The 18170-nt window shown below is 40.0% G+C and overlaps 1 protein-coding gene across 1 annotated transcript; it reads right to left on the bottom strand.

The window, feature by feature from the left end:
• Positions 1–2492: 2492 nt before the first annotated feature.
• LOC101857251 (soluble calcium-activated nucleotidase 1) lies at positions 2493–18086 on the bottom strand. The gene is made up of 3 exons (XM_005098089.3): positions 17136–18086; positions 7977–8180; positions 2493–3740 (listed from the first exon to the last, which is right to left on the bottom strand). The coding sequence occupies exons 1-3, from the start codon at positions 17809–17811 to the stop codon at positions 3370–3372; spliced, it is 1251 nt and encodes a 416-aa protein (XP_005098146.1). The 5' UTR covers positions 17812–18086; the 3' UTR covers positions 2493–3369.
• Between the last annotated feature and the right edge of the window lie 84 nt (positions 18087–18170).

Raw genomic sequence — 18170 nt, 5'->3', positions numbered from 1 at the left:
ATCTGAAATTGCAGAAAGACAACACAAAGTTGGGTCTTCTACAGCAGCCATTAGAACTGATTCATACATGTAGGGGCCTATATATATGCACATGCATCATTTCTTACAAAATGGATTTCTTTAATACCATTATTTGTCAAGGTATTGTAAAGCTGAATACATGAGATATGTGATTTAAATACCTGTCCCACAGTGCAAAAATAGAAACCAAATATAAGTAAAGGCGCTATATTTACACAACTAGAAGCAGTGCATTGGATTTGACATTAAGGTGTAAGTCAGTCGCAGAACTGTTTCACTATGACACCTAACGAACAATTATTCACATTAATTTTCACATGACAAAAACACCCAGTGCCTCTCCTTCCAAAACATTCTGAAATTGTTTGTTATGAGCAGGACAGTAAAATCTTAAAACTTTGCCGACTGATATTCTCATAAAACACAGAACAAATGTTCAAAATCCTTTTGTTACACCACTGTAGCAATACAAAATCTAGGAAAACTTAAGCTTGATCCACTCAATAATCAGTCAGTCAGTCACAACCTCATCAATGTGCATGCAGCTCACAGCAGCCCGGCCGCTACTGGCCAGATCATTTAGCACAATATAAGAAAAATATGTGGTGCCCGCATCACAAGTTTAAGTAACTTATAACAGTAATTTTACTCAGCAATAGAAGGGTGAAACAGGAGACGGAGTGCAAAATACATAAAAAAATAAATACTGATCAAAACAGAACCTGCAAGTTCACGTACGTCATAAACCAGTCTCTTCCTGGATCTTTCCTCATACTTCCATTTCTTCTTTGTTGCCACTCAAAAAATCATAAGCAAAGATATTTTTACGCTTTATTTCATTCAATTTACTACTTATCTTTTTCTTCTTCCTCTCACTGAAACGGACTCACGCTTACAGTGAAATATTGTTTCTTCTGTGCCACTCACTGCTCCGAACTACACAGATGACCATGTAAATTATTGTAAATGGACACATATGCAACAATATCAAGTTGTAATATCATGAAGCTCATCTCTCAAGCATACATGCACTGAGCACCTTTGTAGGGGGGGGGGGAGGGGGAAAAGTCTAGTTGAGGCTTCAGAACAGCAGAAAACTAAACTGATAAAAAGTGCAGTAAGTCAAGTCCAGACGCAATGAAACTTTAAACATATACTGAGAAGTGCCAACCCCAACCTTAAAATAAATAGGTTTCCATGCTACATGATATTAGAACCCACAATTCCAATCTTTAGATTCTGACAGTCACATTAAAAGCAATTTCAATGCACATGGGTGAGACACTAAACAACACAATGCCACAAGAGATGTTATACTGTGTGAAAGTCAGATTTCCTAGCAAATACAACAAAAGAGGCCCTCTGACAAAAAAATTCCTTTTACGATCAGATACAGATCTGAAGAAAAAGAAAGGTAAATTTCGAGTCATAAGAAATCAAGAGGAATGTGTCAGATAAAAAAAAGGCTGTAAGACTTTCAAAATGCATTCCTATAGAACAAATTTTGAAAGTTACCCCTCTTCATTCTGTCCTAAACATGATGAAAAGAATAAAGTACGCAACTTTGAGAGTATTTTGCTCACCCAAAACCCAGTTTAGGAAGGGAATGAAGATTTGCTACAAGCGTTTATTTTTATATCAGCTGTCAATATTCACAAGACAAAGAGCACGGTAAGGCCACATGGACATCCACTACAAGTTTTGATAAACACATAAATGTGATTTCTAGATAAACTAAGTAAGATAACATGAGCAAGAAGGAGTCTCCTTCCCATTTTGTTTCACAGTCAAGTGATCTTTGGAACAGTAAGTCACACTCACTTTGTGCCATCACTGACACAAAGTTTTACGAATCTGTACATTAAAAAAGTCTCCACATCTGAGTCTTAAAAAAGCCCTGATGCTAAAAGAGAGAGTTTTGTCTAAATCAACATCCCAGGATTCGACCAAAAGTATATTAACTACACAAAAGAGACAATTTTCAAGATCACAGCCATCGTGTGAAATGGTGACATCTGAACAAAATAAAAATAAGCAAAAAAATGGTAGAATAGCTATAAAAGCAAAACGTAGTATGTATAACATGTTTAAAAAACCAAAAAAACTAAATCTAAACAATACATAGTATTTCTAAGATAAGTTAATTAATTTTATTTTCTATTCTAAATCATAAAGTTAAATAAGAATATGGATTATGAAGGTGTGATTTCCTCTGCACTGTGACCACATTTGTCAGGAACAGAAAGCTCCACAGCACCAACTAATCACATGTGGAAGAGAACTTCTACTCCTGACAGAGAAAATATGATAAAATATCACATACTTTGCAGGACTTATGGTTCGCTGTGACAGGACAACCGAGGCTGGTTCACTCACTTGATTCTGGAGCAGGTACTGTTGTCTGAAACAGGTTTTCATTTAGAGATTTTCCTTGCATTGTCTTTATTTTAAAATCTATCACCGTATTAGTATTTTTTCTTTCTTTTTAAAATCTTGTGTGTGTGCGGGTGTGTGTGTATGTTATCCTTAGATAAAATGGTAGAAGGGTGAGAATGGTGCATAAATTTCTAAAACAGCCCTCATGCTATAGGTACTTCACATAGCATTTCCAACACTTCAAAGGGCTGAGAAGGGATGTTGCTCTCTACCTCATCCAGTTAAGTGGGGTTTGCGTCAAGAGAAGCATGTGGTCACAGGAATCACCATTTTAGGTGGCAGGAAAGAGAAAAGACAAACAACAAATAAAGAAAAAGAGCAGGATCCAATGATAATACTCTCCTCACCCATTAAAAAGAAAATTAAGAACACATTATAGTATTCATATGTAACACAAGATGGATAAAATGAATGATTAACTATTTTCAGTCTCTCTCAAAAAGACTCCCACAATTTCCCTCCTTAAAAAAAGGGATGAACTTATGCAAACTAGTTGCTAAAACAATTATGTCATGGTCAAGAACATGGCGAATGAACACATTGTATTCGTACATAACATTTTGCAAGCAATAATGATATGAAGTACAGCACTTATTCGAGCATCACATAAAATGACAAAATAGATAATTCATCTTTGAGAACATCATACTATTTGCAAGGTGTTCTGACACTTAATCTTAATACACATCAGCATGCATTTTTGTAACAAGCCACTGGTGAATACTATGCTTAAAAACAAGTCTGTGATGAAAATATGAGAAATAGTTTTTCCTTCATGACAGTTACAACAAGGAATAAAAGACTCCCAACTCATTTAGCATCAAGTCAGCACTCGTCCTAGTAAAAAAAAAACTACATAAAAAATAACAAAAACATTTCACACACAGTACACAATTTAAAAAACCTTTCATATCATACAAATTCTATACCTTCATATTTAACATCACCAATTTTCTTTTCGGGCATCAGAGTGTTCCCATTTATATCAAAAGCAAGAATGTAAGAGGCAATTTTTCCATTATCCTCCTCACTCTTAAGGGCAACAATAATACTGTCCTCAGTACCAGGAATGAATTTGAAGGATGAAAACCCATGAGTAGGGTTCAGTGACCCAATCTTCTTAATCTCAACACTTGTAAAATCTTCATCGGCGATGAACATTAAATTTGTAGCTCTTTTTTCATCTTTTACTTCATCGTATGTCTCTGTACTTGCTCGACGGGGAAGGAAAAACCATTTCTTGTGAACATCACTCCATACACCTGATTCATGTATGATATACCCTGTGGAATAAATCACAAAAGAGAGTGTTCACTTTTTAAATTAAATGAAACAATAAAAAACACAAATCTCCCCATGTCATCATGTTACAAATAATTTCCAATGAAGTAACAGAAAATGCTAAAAAAAAATAGCAAAAAATATGGAACAATAATCTGTACTCAGTGATGATGTTTTTAAGACTAAATATGTCATATTGATCACCACATTGGTATGCAAATCATCTTTTCTCTTGTCACATTTAAAGAAGCCTCGAATCTTAAAAAACTTAATGCTGTATGTACGCTGAGTAGTTTTTGAATATTATACACCCTGCACATAAAATCAGCAAAGAGATAGAAACTGTGGCAACAGATTCTATGTAAAAGGAAAATGGGATGGTAGTGTCCTGCAGAGATGCTTACAAATAAACCTACATATACAGTCGAACCTGCCCTGACGGCCACCTCTATAAGACGACCACCTGTACAAACGGCCACTTTCCATTTCCCCCCTTGCGTTTTTTCTATATAATTTAACAGTGTAAAACGGGCACCTGTCCAACACAGCCGCGGCCACCTTATTTTAATACACAACCCCTATCACACAAAGCAATAACACCTATCTTAGACGGCCACCTTAGTGACTCCATTACGTTTTGTCATAAACTGTGCATTGGCCCCTGGCGTTGTGGGCGAGCCGTCATAATTCAATCACCTGTCGTTGTTGTTAGGTAGTCCCTCCAACCGATCATGTTGCGTAGGCCCCTCCCACTGTTGACCAATAGGTAACAAATTTTCAGCTGCCATAAAGGTAAGCGAGTGATCCCTCATAACCTATAAGCCCCGCCCAGAACTCATACACAAATCAGAAGTGAGATGGGTGGTCACTGTTTACCCAGTCTGTAACAAAGTAACAATGGACGTCAACATGAACTTGAGACAGAAACGTCGCTCGTTCCCCGAGTGGTAGAGACCCATGTGTTTGTTTTACCATAGCACTCGGTCCTCCTTGTCTGACACATTTCGTTGTATTGTCACCCTTGCACAAAAACAGCAACAAAAGAAAAAAAACACGAAAAAACCCCCCAGTGAAAACAACAACAATAACAACAACAACAATGCGGCTATCTTCGGTTGGGACCTCAGAAAGGAAGGGTTTGTTTTCTTCTTCTTGATCAGTCCTGCCTAAGACGACCACCAGTCTTATACGGCCACTTTTCTCCTTGTCAATGGGTGGCCGTCTTACACAGGTTCGACTGTAGATACAAACCCCCCCCCCCCCCCTGTAAAACAACCAAACACCCCCTCCCCATAAGCTTGCTATTCCACAGTAATCAGTCACTTTTGCTGAAGACTTCTCTCTTTAATACACATTTTTACTTTGTTCTTTGAGTAAAAGATAGTTTTAACCACATTAAAGTTAGTTTTTATTGACATTTCAAAGCAAACATACATAATGCTCATCTGTGCCAAGTTTTTAGTATGGTCGGTAACTGATGCACTTTGAGTACAAGTCATTATTCACGTGCCACTGTATATGATTGGTGCACTCTAGCCCCATCTTCTATATATTGCCATTCCGCTGCCTGCTCTTCTGATATATTCTCTTATTCTTCCATTATCACTCTTCCCTTCTCCTTACCCTATGTGCACCCTTATTATCATCATCATAGCCTTTCTCACCCTGGATCAGGATATAGAGGTCATGAATATGAACAAACACTCTCCACCTTTCCCTATCCTGGGATAGTTGCTTGATGTCACTCCACGTCTTCCCACTTTTCTGTACATTCATTTCCGTGACTCTTCTCCAGGTTCCACGTGGTCTTCCCCTTGATCTTTTACCCTGCGGGATCCAATCTAACACTTTTCTTGTTATGCAGCTGCTTGACTTCCTGAAAGTGAGTCCAATCCATCGAATAAACGTCTTCTTCCCACCTCATCTCTGACTGGGCTGTCTCGTTCTTCTTAATCCTTCCTTGTTGGTGATCCTGGCTGTCCATTTGATCCTCAGTAGCTTCCTCAGACACTTGTTTAAGAAAACCTGGATCCTCTTTATGCACGTCTGGGATGCGTTCCACGTCTCACATCCATACAACAAGACTGACTTCACATTTGAGATTAAAATTCTAAGCTTTGTTCCAAATCCTGTTCAAAGAAATAAATGCAGTCTGTGCCTTTCCAATGCGGAACTTTATTTCAGTGCCTGTTCCTCCCTCTCTATCAATTATACTCCCAAGATAACAGAAGGATTTGACGTCTTCTAATGCATTTCCTTGTACTGTGACCTGCTCTTTTCATAGTGCATCTATCCTTAGGACTTTCGACTTTCCGGGGTGGATCCTCAATCCAACAGACTCTGATAGGCTGTTTAAAATTGATGTCTTCACTTGCAACTGTTCCTGAGTGTGTGACAGAAGCGCCAAGTCATCTACAAAGTCCAGATCGTCCAACTGTGTCCATGGGGTCCACTGTATACCGTTTCTGTGTCCTCTGGTGGTTTCCTTCATCAGCCAGTCAATTGCCAAGATAAAGAGGAAAGGTGATAGTAAACATCCCTGTCTCACACCGGTCTTGATGTCAAAGCTGTCAGTGAGCTGGCCATCATGTACAGCAACTTGTCCCTTCGTACATGCCCCCGATGAGGTTAACCAACTTCTGTGGGATTCCATGATGTCTCAGTATCTTCCACAGTGTTGCTAGGTCTATGCTGTAAAAGGCTTTCTCATAGTCAAGAAAGTTGACGATCAACTGGGAGTTCCACTCCAGGGACTGTTCCACTATGATCCTCAGTGTAGCAATCTGGTCTGTGGTTGACCGATTTTTCCGAAAACCAGCCTGTTCATCCCGAAGTCTTGGATCCGTTGCAGACTTGATTCTCTCCAGAATTATTCTGTTGAAGACCTTACCTGATATAGAGAAAATAGTGATTCCTCGGTAGTTGCTGCAGTTGCTGAGATCCCCCTTTTTAGGTAGTTTCACAAGGTGTTCTTCTTTCCAATCCTTTGGGAACTTGCTCTCATTCCAGATCCTGGTGAACAATGGGAGAAGGAGGTCTGACAAGATCTTTCGCTATCTATAGCCGGGTACCCATTCCCACCAGGGTGAATCGAGGAAAATTCGGGTAAAGTGCCTTTCCCAAGGACACAGTGTCGGGTCCCTGATGGGATTCGAACCCACGACCTTACGGTTGCGAGTCCGAGAGCCTAACCACTTACTCAAAATGATTCCAACTCCCTCCGCATAGTGCTTGTCTTCCCTCCCAGAATATAATATTTGTTCTCCCGAGCTGAGCTGTTTCTGTTCAGACTGTATCCAGTGGGTTTCGTTGACTCCTAGTATGTGCAGCCTGTATCTTTTCATCTCTTGTGTCACTTGAGAACTCTTTCCTGCTTCATACATGGTGCGAATATTCCACGAAGCAATCCAGAGAGACTTGTTCGACACAGAAGGTTTCGGGTCAGAAAAGTCCTTTCGGCTTTGTCCGCTGTCCTTCATTGCTCCTGCTGCTGCAGAAGCTCCTCCGTCTCCCAAGATGGAAAAATTATAAGGCATGTTTGTTTGTGTTTCTATAACTTTAATTTTTTAATGGGTCGGGTAGTTGGCCCTCCGCAAAGTGTCACTTTTCGGGAAGCCAGACCTATGCACCTTTAGTCGCCTCTTACAACATGCAGCATCACGGCAGGTGTATTCATTGCTCCCCCATAGTAAAACTATGGGGCTCCCCACCTGCAGGGGCGACCCTTACTATGTGTCTAGCTATAGTATAGGCATTGTGAATGCGACCCTTACTATGTGTCTAGCTATAGTATAGGCACTGTGAATGCGACCCTTACTATGTGTCTAGCTATAGTATAGGCACTGTGAATGCGACCCTTACTATGTGTCTAGCTATAGTATAGGCATTGTGAATGCGACCCTTACTATGTGTCTAGCTATAGTATAGGCACTGTGAATGCGACCCTTACTATGTGTCTAGCTATAGTATAGGCACTGTAAATGCCAGTCAGTGCTATTATCAGCTTGATACTATACGCCTCGTTTGACACTGTCAATTAAAATTAACTATAGAAAAAACAGACACCGCTTGCTTTCTTTCTTTTTCCAGTTTGGAAGCATGTAGGGTTACAAAGAGATAGCTTGCAAACATTGACTTTTTCTGTGCATCACAAGGTGTAAACCACTCCGCTCTCCCCTTTTTAAAACATTGTTTTTAAAAGAATCCATTAAAAAACAAACAGGAACAAAAATGCCCACCAGGTAAGAGCATTCCAGTTTTTTCCCTCAGGGCATTATATCTTTCATGCCAATCCAGGTGCTTCACATCACCATCACGTCCAATCGACTTGACCCACTGAGGGTTCAGGTTGACCACCTCTCCAGTTCCAGTTGTCCACTCCTTTCCCAAGCCACCAACATACAAGCGGTGGTCCTTCACAGTAGCCCATTCACATTTGAATCCTACAGAAAGACCAAAAGGGACAAGATAGATAAAAAAAAGAACATGATAAGAATAATTAGAAAAAGATCATAGGATGTTTCAACATCGATTCACAAGGCAAACTTTTAACCCCTTCCTTGCCTTTTGATGCTCCTGGTACATCAAGAAAAATGCCTTTATGCTGTACTGTGGACCTCACAAAAGTAGTCAAAATTTACTGATACACACACACACATATACATATATATTTTAACGGGGAACCCACAAGGAAAACGTACGAAGGGAAGACCAAAGATGACATGGAGGCGATCGGTACAAGCGGAAATTGAAAGAGCGGGGACATCATGGAAACAGATAGAAAAGGATGCTCAGGACAGGCTTCACTGGAGTAATGATGTTGATGGCCTGTGCTCCACTGGGAGTTAAAAAGGGCAAGAGAGAGAGATATAATATATTTGGCAACTTGGAAACACATGTGTCACTTTTCCCATAAAAACTACAACAGTTACAGAGTTGAAAGTTGGCAAATACCTGCAAAAAGATAGGTAGTTCCCCCTGACGGTGCCCGATTTTTTATTTATTCATTTGCTAAATTTAGAAAAATATATTTGACTAAAAGTTCCTGTCCTTCTTTGGCCTTTGTGATTATTCCACTGAGAAACGAAACCTGCCCTTCACAGCGGAAGTGCTGGAAGTGATATTTCGCGAGGCGCATTTTGTTTTTAGATTATAGGTCCAGACCTTGGAATTTTTTGCATCTCTCAAGATTTATTGCTCCATTCCTGTGCAGTGTAAATATAGTAGGCCAATGACTTTAAGTTGATGTTAATGCACCGATCATTCCTTTCTCCAAAAAGGGGCCCAACTAATATATATACGTCCTGCAAATCATCTGGCTCTTATTCTTTTGTAAGGTGATTTAGCCACAAGCACAGCCTGGATTTGTGTTTGGGAATAAAAAATGTGAATTCATCAGTACAAAATCTTCTAGCAATAGCTGACGCTTGCAAGCCATCAAACACAGGACTAGTCTTGCAGACAAACATGTGCTCTTGTAAAACGTAAACATCATCTAGAGTAGAGGAGGTAGTCTGTGCTACCCTAAGCATAAAAAGTGACCTTGTGAGTCCCCGGTGAGAGTGGAGGTAACCGCATAATAACTGATGAGAAGCAAATTTAGTCTGCTATCGCCGCCCCAGCGCGCTAAGCCTGAGGGCGGGCGCGTGCGACCAGAGCTGGTTGTAACGGAGTACAAGTACCGTTACGTTACAATTTTCGGTACTTTTACTGTACTCTGGTACATTTTGAGAATCAGTACTTTTACTGCACTCCGATACTTTTTATAAAAGTACTTAAAAAAAAAAAGTACATTTTGAGTACTTTTGAAGCTTAATGAAAGAATAAGTGCCGGCATTTCTGATCATAATTTACGGAACAAACACGCGAGCGGGCAGAGCTGATCAACCAAGAGTTAAAAGTTGAGATTTAAGAACTGCCCGTCGAGTCAAAGATCGGCCACTCTCATGAATGTGATCACAAGCGTTGTAAAACTCCATGAAACGGTACAATGATCCCCACCAGACGGGATCACACCGAGGTGTGACCTGACCGATGGGCGTTTCTTTTCCCCAAACATCGCACTCGCATCTGAGCTCGCCACCTGAACTTACTTCACTCGCTAGGTGGGTAGGGCCTACAAGTTTGCTCCAGGCAGGATCACATCGAACTGTGAACTCTTCCCTGACCATTGAAGTTGAAGGCAGTTTTTCTCTATTCCCGAATTTTGCGAGACAGCCTGAATTTTAATTGGTGTGGTCACAGCGTAATGGTATGTAACGACAAAGGAAGGGAGGACTCAATCAGAGATGGAAGGCTACAATTTTTGGACAGGTAAAGGGGGGGGGGGGGGGGGGGGCAACTGGATAAACGTAGATTTAAAGATCTCGAGACGATATGCCTATGAGTGTACGGTATAATAATATTATGGCATGCCTCATGCCACCATGCTACTATGATTGGTCATCAAGGTTGACCACTCTTTACTCGCCATATGTGACATGTCATAAACCTACCCAGGGGTCACGTCAGTTCATGGGTCACTGTAGATTCTTCCTTGATTTCGTCGGCTAAGATCCCGTATTTCCCTTGCTCCCGAGCACTGGGATCTTAGGCGGAGACTACTGTAGTAGAGAATTTTTGGTTACACTTACTAGACTCTAGGAAATTACATATAGGCCTATTTTGGTTTGCCGTTGTATAATTTGTTTAAAATGTCGATAACACAAATGTATCTTTCGTTCTCCCGGAACCCTGGTTGACTAAATCAGAGATTCTTTTTTTTACATACAAACACAGTATTTATTACACGGATAGCTCGATATTTTAGTTCGATATTTGTCTTCTTACAAAGATAAAGAAAGAAAGAAGAAAAAAAAAAATGGGACCGCAGGCACAGGTTGACGGATGCGTGATTTTGAGTATTCTGTGTTAGATCTATCCATGTTATACTGTATTTGATGTGAAGAAAGTTCTAAAATCTATGTATGCATGGACTTTGAAGACCACAACAGATTCGGACTCCAACAAAACGAAATGAGTTGTTATAACAATGTTATGTGGTAGCCGTAAGTTGTTTTTTTGTAAACACACAAATATGTCTCCATCATCTTACTCAGTTCAAGCAAATATCAATGACGTAAAAGATCAAATAACAGCTACAATCAACATAGTGGAGTGAGATGTGCCCACCACCCACATTAATTAACTTTAAGCACACAATTGTAAAACTTGAAATAAAAATTTGAACGTACGTACAACACATGTGTCCAAGCTGGATTTCTACTGTTTTTTCTTTTTGAAATATTGGGAGATGATTTTTACGCATTGTTATTTTTGTAGTTCCGTTTGTTAAAGTACACGATCCATTTGTTTACATCCTGAGAAGAAATCTGGAAGTCTTGATGACCAAATGGGCAACACAAAGAGCAGCTGCAAAATATCAAATTATGGTAAATTTCAGGCCAACGTCCACCTCCATATTTTTATTAACTGCCGAAAAAGGGCCATTCTTTGCTAGGATTTTGATTTTCTGGCTTTATTGTTTCCTTCTAGTCTCACACTTAGTTCACTCCTCAATGATTACCTGGCAATTCAGGGCCTCTGGCATTCAGCTTTGGACTTTAATGAACAAAACTACAAAATCACCAAAATAATTTGGAAGAGGCTAGCCGTACTTAAGTACGGCTAGACTCGCAGTCTAGCCGTACTTATTCTTAATATGATGGCTAGACTGACCATTTACAAAAAATAGGCCTACTGAATTGTAAATAATATACATTTTTAGTGTGCAGTACCTAACGTATTTGTATTTGAGACGAAACCAGGTGCCTTAATGACAGTGCATGTATTTTAAACCTCCTGTTTTCTAATGTTAATAGGGCCTAAGATAAGTACGGCTAGACTGGCAGTCTAGCCGTATTTAAGTATGGGTAGACAGCCAGGCTAGCCGTACTTAAGGACGGCTAGACTGTCAGGCTAGCCGTACTTAATATTGATGGCTGAATTGTAAATGAAATTTTTAGTTTGCAATGCATAAAGTATTTGTATTTCAGACAAAACCAAAAGGTGCCTTACTGACTTGCATGTATTTGAACCTGAATAATTACTAGATCTATAGCCTATGTACGGCATACCGTCACGTACGTCATACCGTCACTTGGCAAGCATTTGGCCTAAAATTGGACAACCAGACAATTATACGATAATCTGGAATGCCGTCTGCTAAACAATTCCGTTCAACATTGTTTTGTTTTCAAGTTCAACAATTTTGAGCAGAATCAGACACGTGTGAGCAGAAATAATCCATTTCATCTCCAAAGGTAAGAACCACGTTCAGCCATTACGGCTTGCAGATGCGCAATACATCTTGGGAAATAAGCTATTGGTTCTATAATAGTACCCGCAGGATTCGTTTCGCATTGTTATTCAGTTTATAAGGGTCTAGTTACCGCCACAAACCCATTCGCTGCTCTTTGTTGTAACAATTGGGGCCCGTAGGGGGGGTGACGATATGGGGTACAATTTTTTTATGGATATACCCCATACCGTCACCGTATTTTTACATTGTTGTGCGTGACTTGAAAAATAGTTATTTCTTGGGGAGTGCTTATTTAGGCCACATATGGCCTAAATAAGGTAAGGGAGGGGGGTTTAGCTTATTTAGGCCACAGGTGGCCTAAATAAGGTAAGGGAGGGGGGTTTAGTTTATTTAGGCCTAAATAAGGTCACCCTATTTCTTGACGGACTATGGATGGCATCTTAGTACTCTAGATTTTTTAGTTTCTACGATTTGATATAGATCTAGATAGATCTATTTAGACACGGATTCATTAGAAAATGAGCGAGTTTAGATTTTTCTTTTTTAATGTTTGAAACAAATTTGTATGAAGGAAACTCTATCCCGTTGTATGTAATGATGATGATGATGTTCCTCTGTCCAATGTATACACATGTTGTGATGATGTTCTTCCAGCCACTGTTTCCACATGTTGTGATATTGTTCCTGCTCCTACTGCTTCTGATTCAGAAGAAAAACTTGCTGGCCCTCCCCCAACTGCCCTTGTCTCTAGTTGTGAGTGGTCAGTTGATGCCCTAGACTTTTCGACCACAGGTCTGGAATTCTCGGGGATCGAATGTACCTCTGAGGACTTCCTGGATCCTGCAGCAGAGTTTCAGCTACCTTTGGTTTCGACCCCAGCTCGGGATCCTGTGGATAACCAGGACTATGTCTATTGTCTACCTGAGCAGGCATTGAGACCATTGGAAGATGAAACTCTGGTGACACTCCAAGCCCCCCAAAAACTGCTTCAGGACAACACTTTAGCTTTGTCCGTGACAGTCTAATTGATCATGCCATTGCCACTGGATGGATGGCATCAGACATGCATTGGGTCCGCCGTTGCCACTGGCACAAAATCGAACCTAAGGAGAACGAGGGGGCATACAGAAAATACTTTGTTTGTAAAATCAACTCATTCCTGCCCCCTCGTTCGTCAACCTGCCCATACCAGCAAGCTGGAACTATCTAAGGTTTCAACACAGAGAAGCGGGCTAAGGCCCCTACATACATGTCTTACGGGCAAAGTACAAAGCATGGGAGGAGGCGAAGAAATTGGAAGAAGAAAAGAAAAAGGAAGAAGTGGAAAAGAGGAAGAGAGAAAGGGAGAGAAAAGGGTGGAGAAGGAAGAAGAGAAAAGAGGAGAAAAGTTAACGAAGTTGGAGAAGCAGAGAGCAGGGAAGCAGAAGAAGAAACAACAGGGAAATTCATGTAGGCCTATGTATGCGAGTAAGATGTTCATGTGAGTTTGTTGTGATACATGCGGAAGAGTAAAATGAAGCATTCAAGTACTTGTGTGTGAGTAAAAGATGTTAATAATAATAATAATAATAAATGACATTTATATAGCGCTCAACCCCTAATAAAGTACACAGGCTCTGAGCGCTTTACAATACAGTACAACATACAACAGTAACATGAAACATTGTGTTCTGACTAAAGAAAATTATTCCAAATATTCATCTTATTAATTTAAAAACAGAAACGACTTCAGCTGACATTTGAATGAATCAAAAGATTTGATTTCTCTCAACGTACTTGGTAAAGCATTCCAGATCTTAGGGCCTTGGTATTCAAATGCCCTTTCACCCATTGTTTTAAGTTTCATAGATGGTAAAATAAATTTCTTTTTGTCAGCTGATGACCTTAAACTGCGAGTTGGAATGTACAGTCTTATAAGATTTGATAAATATGATGGTGCATTATCATTCAAACATTTGTGACATATGGTGGCCAACTTGTACACAATCCTTTTCTCAACAGGAAGCCAATGCAACGTGCTGCATTGTTTTGGACAGTTTGAAGTCTTTTAACTTTCTCCAGTGATATTCCTGATAACAAGGAGTTACAATAACCGAGTTTAGATAAAATTAAGCTAGTTACTAGTAAAGCAGTATACTTGGTATTGATCAGATGACGCATTTTACTAATTTTTCTTATTTCTAAATACATGCAGCTGATCAGATGATTTACCTCAGCCGACATTGACAAACTAGAATCAAAATAGATGCCAAGATTCTTAACTTTTCTTGAAAATAAAATTTTTGCATTACCAATTTTAAAGTGATCATGGTCAACCTCTTTAACAGACATTGAATTGCCTGCCAGAATGACTTCTGTTTTATTATCATTTAACATCTATTTATTTTTGTTCATCCAGTTATTCACAAAGGCAATACAATTTTCAGCACGATGGACAAGTTCATCTAAGTTGGTAAACAATGTTGAACCATAACTTTGGGTATCATCAGCATAGAAATGGTATTTTAAGTCATATTTAATTATTTCCTTGACAAGTGGTTGAGTATAAATGGTGAACAAAACTGGACCGAGGACTGAGCCCTGGGGGACCCCATACTTAAGAGCATGATCTGATGACTTTTAAGCCCTTTAATAAAAACAGATTGGTAACGATTTGACAGGTAAGAAGAAAACCAGCTAAGGGCAGTCCCGGATAATCCAAAAGACACTTCCAATCGCTTCATAAAATGTGATGGTCAATTGTATCAAAAGCTGCTGATAGATCTAAAAGACTCAGCAAAACAACTTTTCCTGAATCACAATCAGGAAGCATGTCATTCATGACTTCAAGAAGTGCTGTTTCTGTGCTGTGGTTAGCTCGATAGGCAGACTGGAATGGCTCTAACAGATTGTTTTTTTGTAAGTGATGACGAAGCTGCTCGAGGACAACCTTTTCAAGGATTTTAGACAAAAAAGGTAGATTTGAAACAGGTCTATAGTTCTTTAAAACATTCTGATCTAAGTTTTGCTTCTTTAGCAAAGGTTTTACAAGAGCGATTTTAAACGAATCTGGTTCAAGTGAGTTTGTTGTGATATATGTGGGGAAGAGTAAAATGAAGCATTCATGTACCTGTGTGTGAGGAAGATGTTCATATGAGTTTGTGATATGTGAGGAAGAGTAAAATGAAGCATTCAAGTACTTGTGTGTGAGTAAAAGATTAAGATGTTCAAGTGAGTTTGTTTTGATATGTGAGGAAGAGTAAAATGAAGCATTCATGTACCTGTGTGTGAGGAAGATGTTCATATATGAGTTTGTGATATGTGTGGAAGAGAAAAATGAAACATTCATGTACCTATGTGTGAGTAAGATGTATGTGAGTATGTTCTGGTGGTTGTTCTTTTTAGTATGTCAATAAACATTAGTTCTGTCTTAGGCCCACTGTACAAAAGGAGTTCGTCTTTGCTTCTTTCCTCTTTTCAAACGCCTAGTTGTGCTTCAATTTGGGGGTGCTGGTATGGGGTGTAGTGGGTGACGGTATGAGGTACATGCCATGACAGAAACCCCGACACGTGACGGTATGGGGTACATGTCATGGCATGCGTCAAGTCTAGGTTAAGGGTCTTCTTTTTATACATTATCTGACTAAAGACTTCACCCCACACCTACAGGAAAGGCTGGCCTCTCAACGAAACAAAATTTTGGGTCGATGTTTTGGAAAGAGCCGAAGTTATGGTAATACAAAAGTTCACTTCCGGAAATAGTCATCACAAAACACTAAGGTGACGGTATGCCGTACATAGGCTCTAGATCTAATGAGACCTGTGTACTTAACAGGCTTGAGTCGATTGGGCCAAACCTAGATATCTAAGTACGGCTAGACTGGCAGTCTAGCCGTACTTAACCCTTTCACCCTCAGAGCTATCCCTGCCCAACAAGGCTGAAATTCTGGCAAAAGGGACCTAACTCGGCTTAGACTGCATGACTATATTATTTTTAAAAATCATTAAAAATCAGAGGATGAGTCTAAAATTACAGTTTAGGTGTCAGAGCACAGATAAATGAATAAACTACAAGAAAATGTATGGTTGTGTACGAAAAATCATTGTGTATTAGGTAAAAAAAAATTCTGAAGTGAAAAAAACCCCCCAAAAGACACAACCCGCTTTTTTTGCCCGCAGAAGTTCATGATGTTTTACCCAGAACAGCCTTTTGCAAGGTCTAACCTGGCCCAAATTGCATCCTGTCACTGTCTCACTCCCTCTGCCTAGCTTTGTAAAGTTTCTGGTCTTTACACAGTAGTGGCACGACCCCTTTTTACCATGTATCCTGATCACAACATGCTCTAAAGGATTTGTTGTGACAGAGCCCACAGTCCCAGTGTTGCTCCTCCCTTTTTTACGTCGTAGTGCAGCAAGTATGTAGTACTAGATCTAGAATCTAGATTTAGCTAAAGTGCTGTGGGTGCTAGGCCTATCTTCTTCATCAGTCTTCTAAATCATCACCTCCAGCAACGATCTCGCCATCAACATCACTATCATAGTTGTTCCCCTCCCCCTAGAGCCTAGATCTAGACCTGCGACATCGTGTTCGCTCTCCTACTAGATTAGATATCTATAGTTCTCGCTCTCTCTCTCTTTCACGACTGAGTGTCCGAGTGACTACTTGTACTACAAGCACTAGATCTAGCCCCTTGGTCGACGATATCGGCATTTAAATCCCAATTATAAGTGTCTCCATCGTATACAGTGCCTGTAGCGACGCAAAATTTCATCCACGACACAAAGTTAGATTTAGGTCTCTAAAAAGCACGAAATTAAAAAAATCGCCGCTCTCGCGTGCTTCGATCGATTTTCACCAAATAAACACGACAGTAAAGGGCAACCACTCTAGATTCTCGCTATAAAAGCTCGGCAATCTCGTGCGACCTCGCAGGAAGCGAGACAACGTAGAAACGAAAGTAGTGCAAACGGGTGAATCGAGTGGGCGTGTCGGCGCACATCGGCGACTACGGGGGTTAGCGATGACGGCGCACATCGGCGCCTCCGAGTGGCAAAAGGTTAAGTACGGCTAGCCACTTCGAAATAATTTACACTGATTTTCAACTTTAAAGCAACATACCTTTGTTTGCCTTTCCATTTCCATCAGCCAAAATAACCCATGGGATTACTTGCTGGCCTGAAACTTCATAAACAATTCCAGTGCGGTCATCAACAGTGTAGAGTTTTCCATTGAAGACCACTAGTTCTGACAGCTCCATACCTCGGTCCCCCGATGCGATGTTGGAGAAAAGAACTTTCGGAGAACCAAGCTTTACATTTACATATGTGCGACTCTCCGACAGTGTCAAATTTCCTTTTCTATAATAACTCAACCATGTACTTTTCTTTTCTTTACTTTTGGAGTTGGTGTCAAGGTCTGTGATAAGACCGATTGTGTAAACGATACTGCCTGCTATTCTTTGTGGATTTGTTAGTGGATATGTGGGATCATAATTTGATAATTGTTGCTCCGCATCGCACTTCACAATAGGGGTCGTTTTTGGCATAAACATAAACAAGAGCACTAACACAGACACTGACAGCAAAACTGCATATAAAACAACTTTGGGCTTTAGGTGAAACCGTGCGTTACCCACACGATAAGAGGTTGGGCGACGAATTGCTTTTGTCCACTCATGAACAGTGGATGGGTAAGGAGAGGAAGACAGCATATTTACGTCTTCGTCTTCGACCGGTAGACTCATGTGTACACTGAATAATGATGGATAAGCATAATGAACTCTGGAGGCCAGCATGAAACGACGGACGGTCAGCACCGTATCCTCCTTTGCACAGACATCGAGCTACCTCTAGAAGTCGCCATGACAGTATACACCAAAAGCCATAACGCAGCAACAACTGTTTACGTATCATCTTTTGTGTTTTTGTCTAGAACCTGCTAAAGAAATAAATGATGTGTGTACAAGAAATAACACTACTTTTATAACAATATTCATACTGTTGACTTAATATTTCGCAAAAATTCCAATTAACCTTAGCCCAAATCACAGAATTCTGTGGCCCAAATGCTGCTCGTTTAAAATGAAAGTAAACGAAGTCTCTGTCTGCGGCCCTGTTGTCTCAGAACTCATTTTTATTGAAAGTTGAAAGTATT

The sequence above is a fragment of the Aplysia californica genome, unplaced genomic scaffold (genome assembly GCF_000002075.1).
Source record: "Aplysia californica isolate F4 #8 unplaced genomic scaffold, AplCal3.0 scaffold00172, whole genome shotgun sequence".
NCBI classification, from domain to species: domain Eukaryota; kingdom Metazoa; phylum Mollusca; class Gastropoda; order Aplysiida; family Aplysiidae; genus Aplysia; species Aplysia californica.
This window is presented reverse-complemented; position numbering and strand designations above follow the sequence as displayed.

Coding starts and splice junctions, on each gene's coding strand:
- LOC101857251 (XM_005098089.3), bottom strand. CDS start 17,811: ATGCTGGCCTCCAGAGTTCATTATGCTTATCCATCATTATTCAGTGTA. Junction 8,181..17,135: donor AAATGGAAAGGCAAACAAAG/GTATGTTGCTTT, acceptor GTCTTTCTGTAG/GATTCAAATGTGAATGGGCT. Junction 3,741..7,976: donor AACTGGAATGCTCTTACCTG/GTGGGCATTTTT, acceptor TTTATTCCACAG/GGTATATCATACATGAATCA.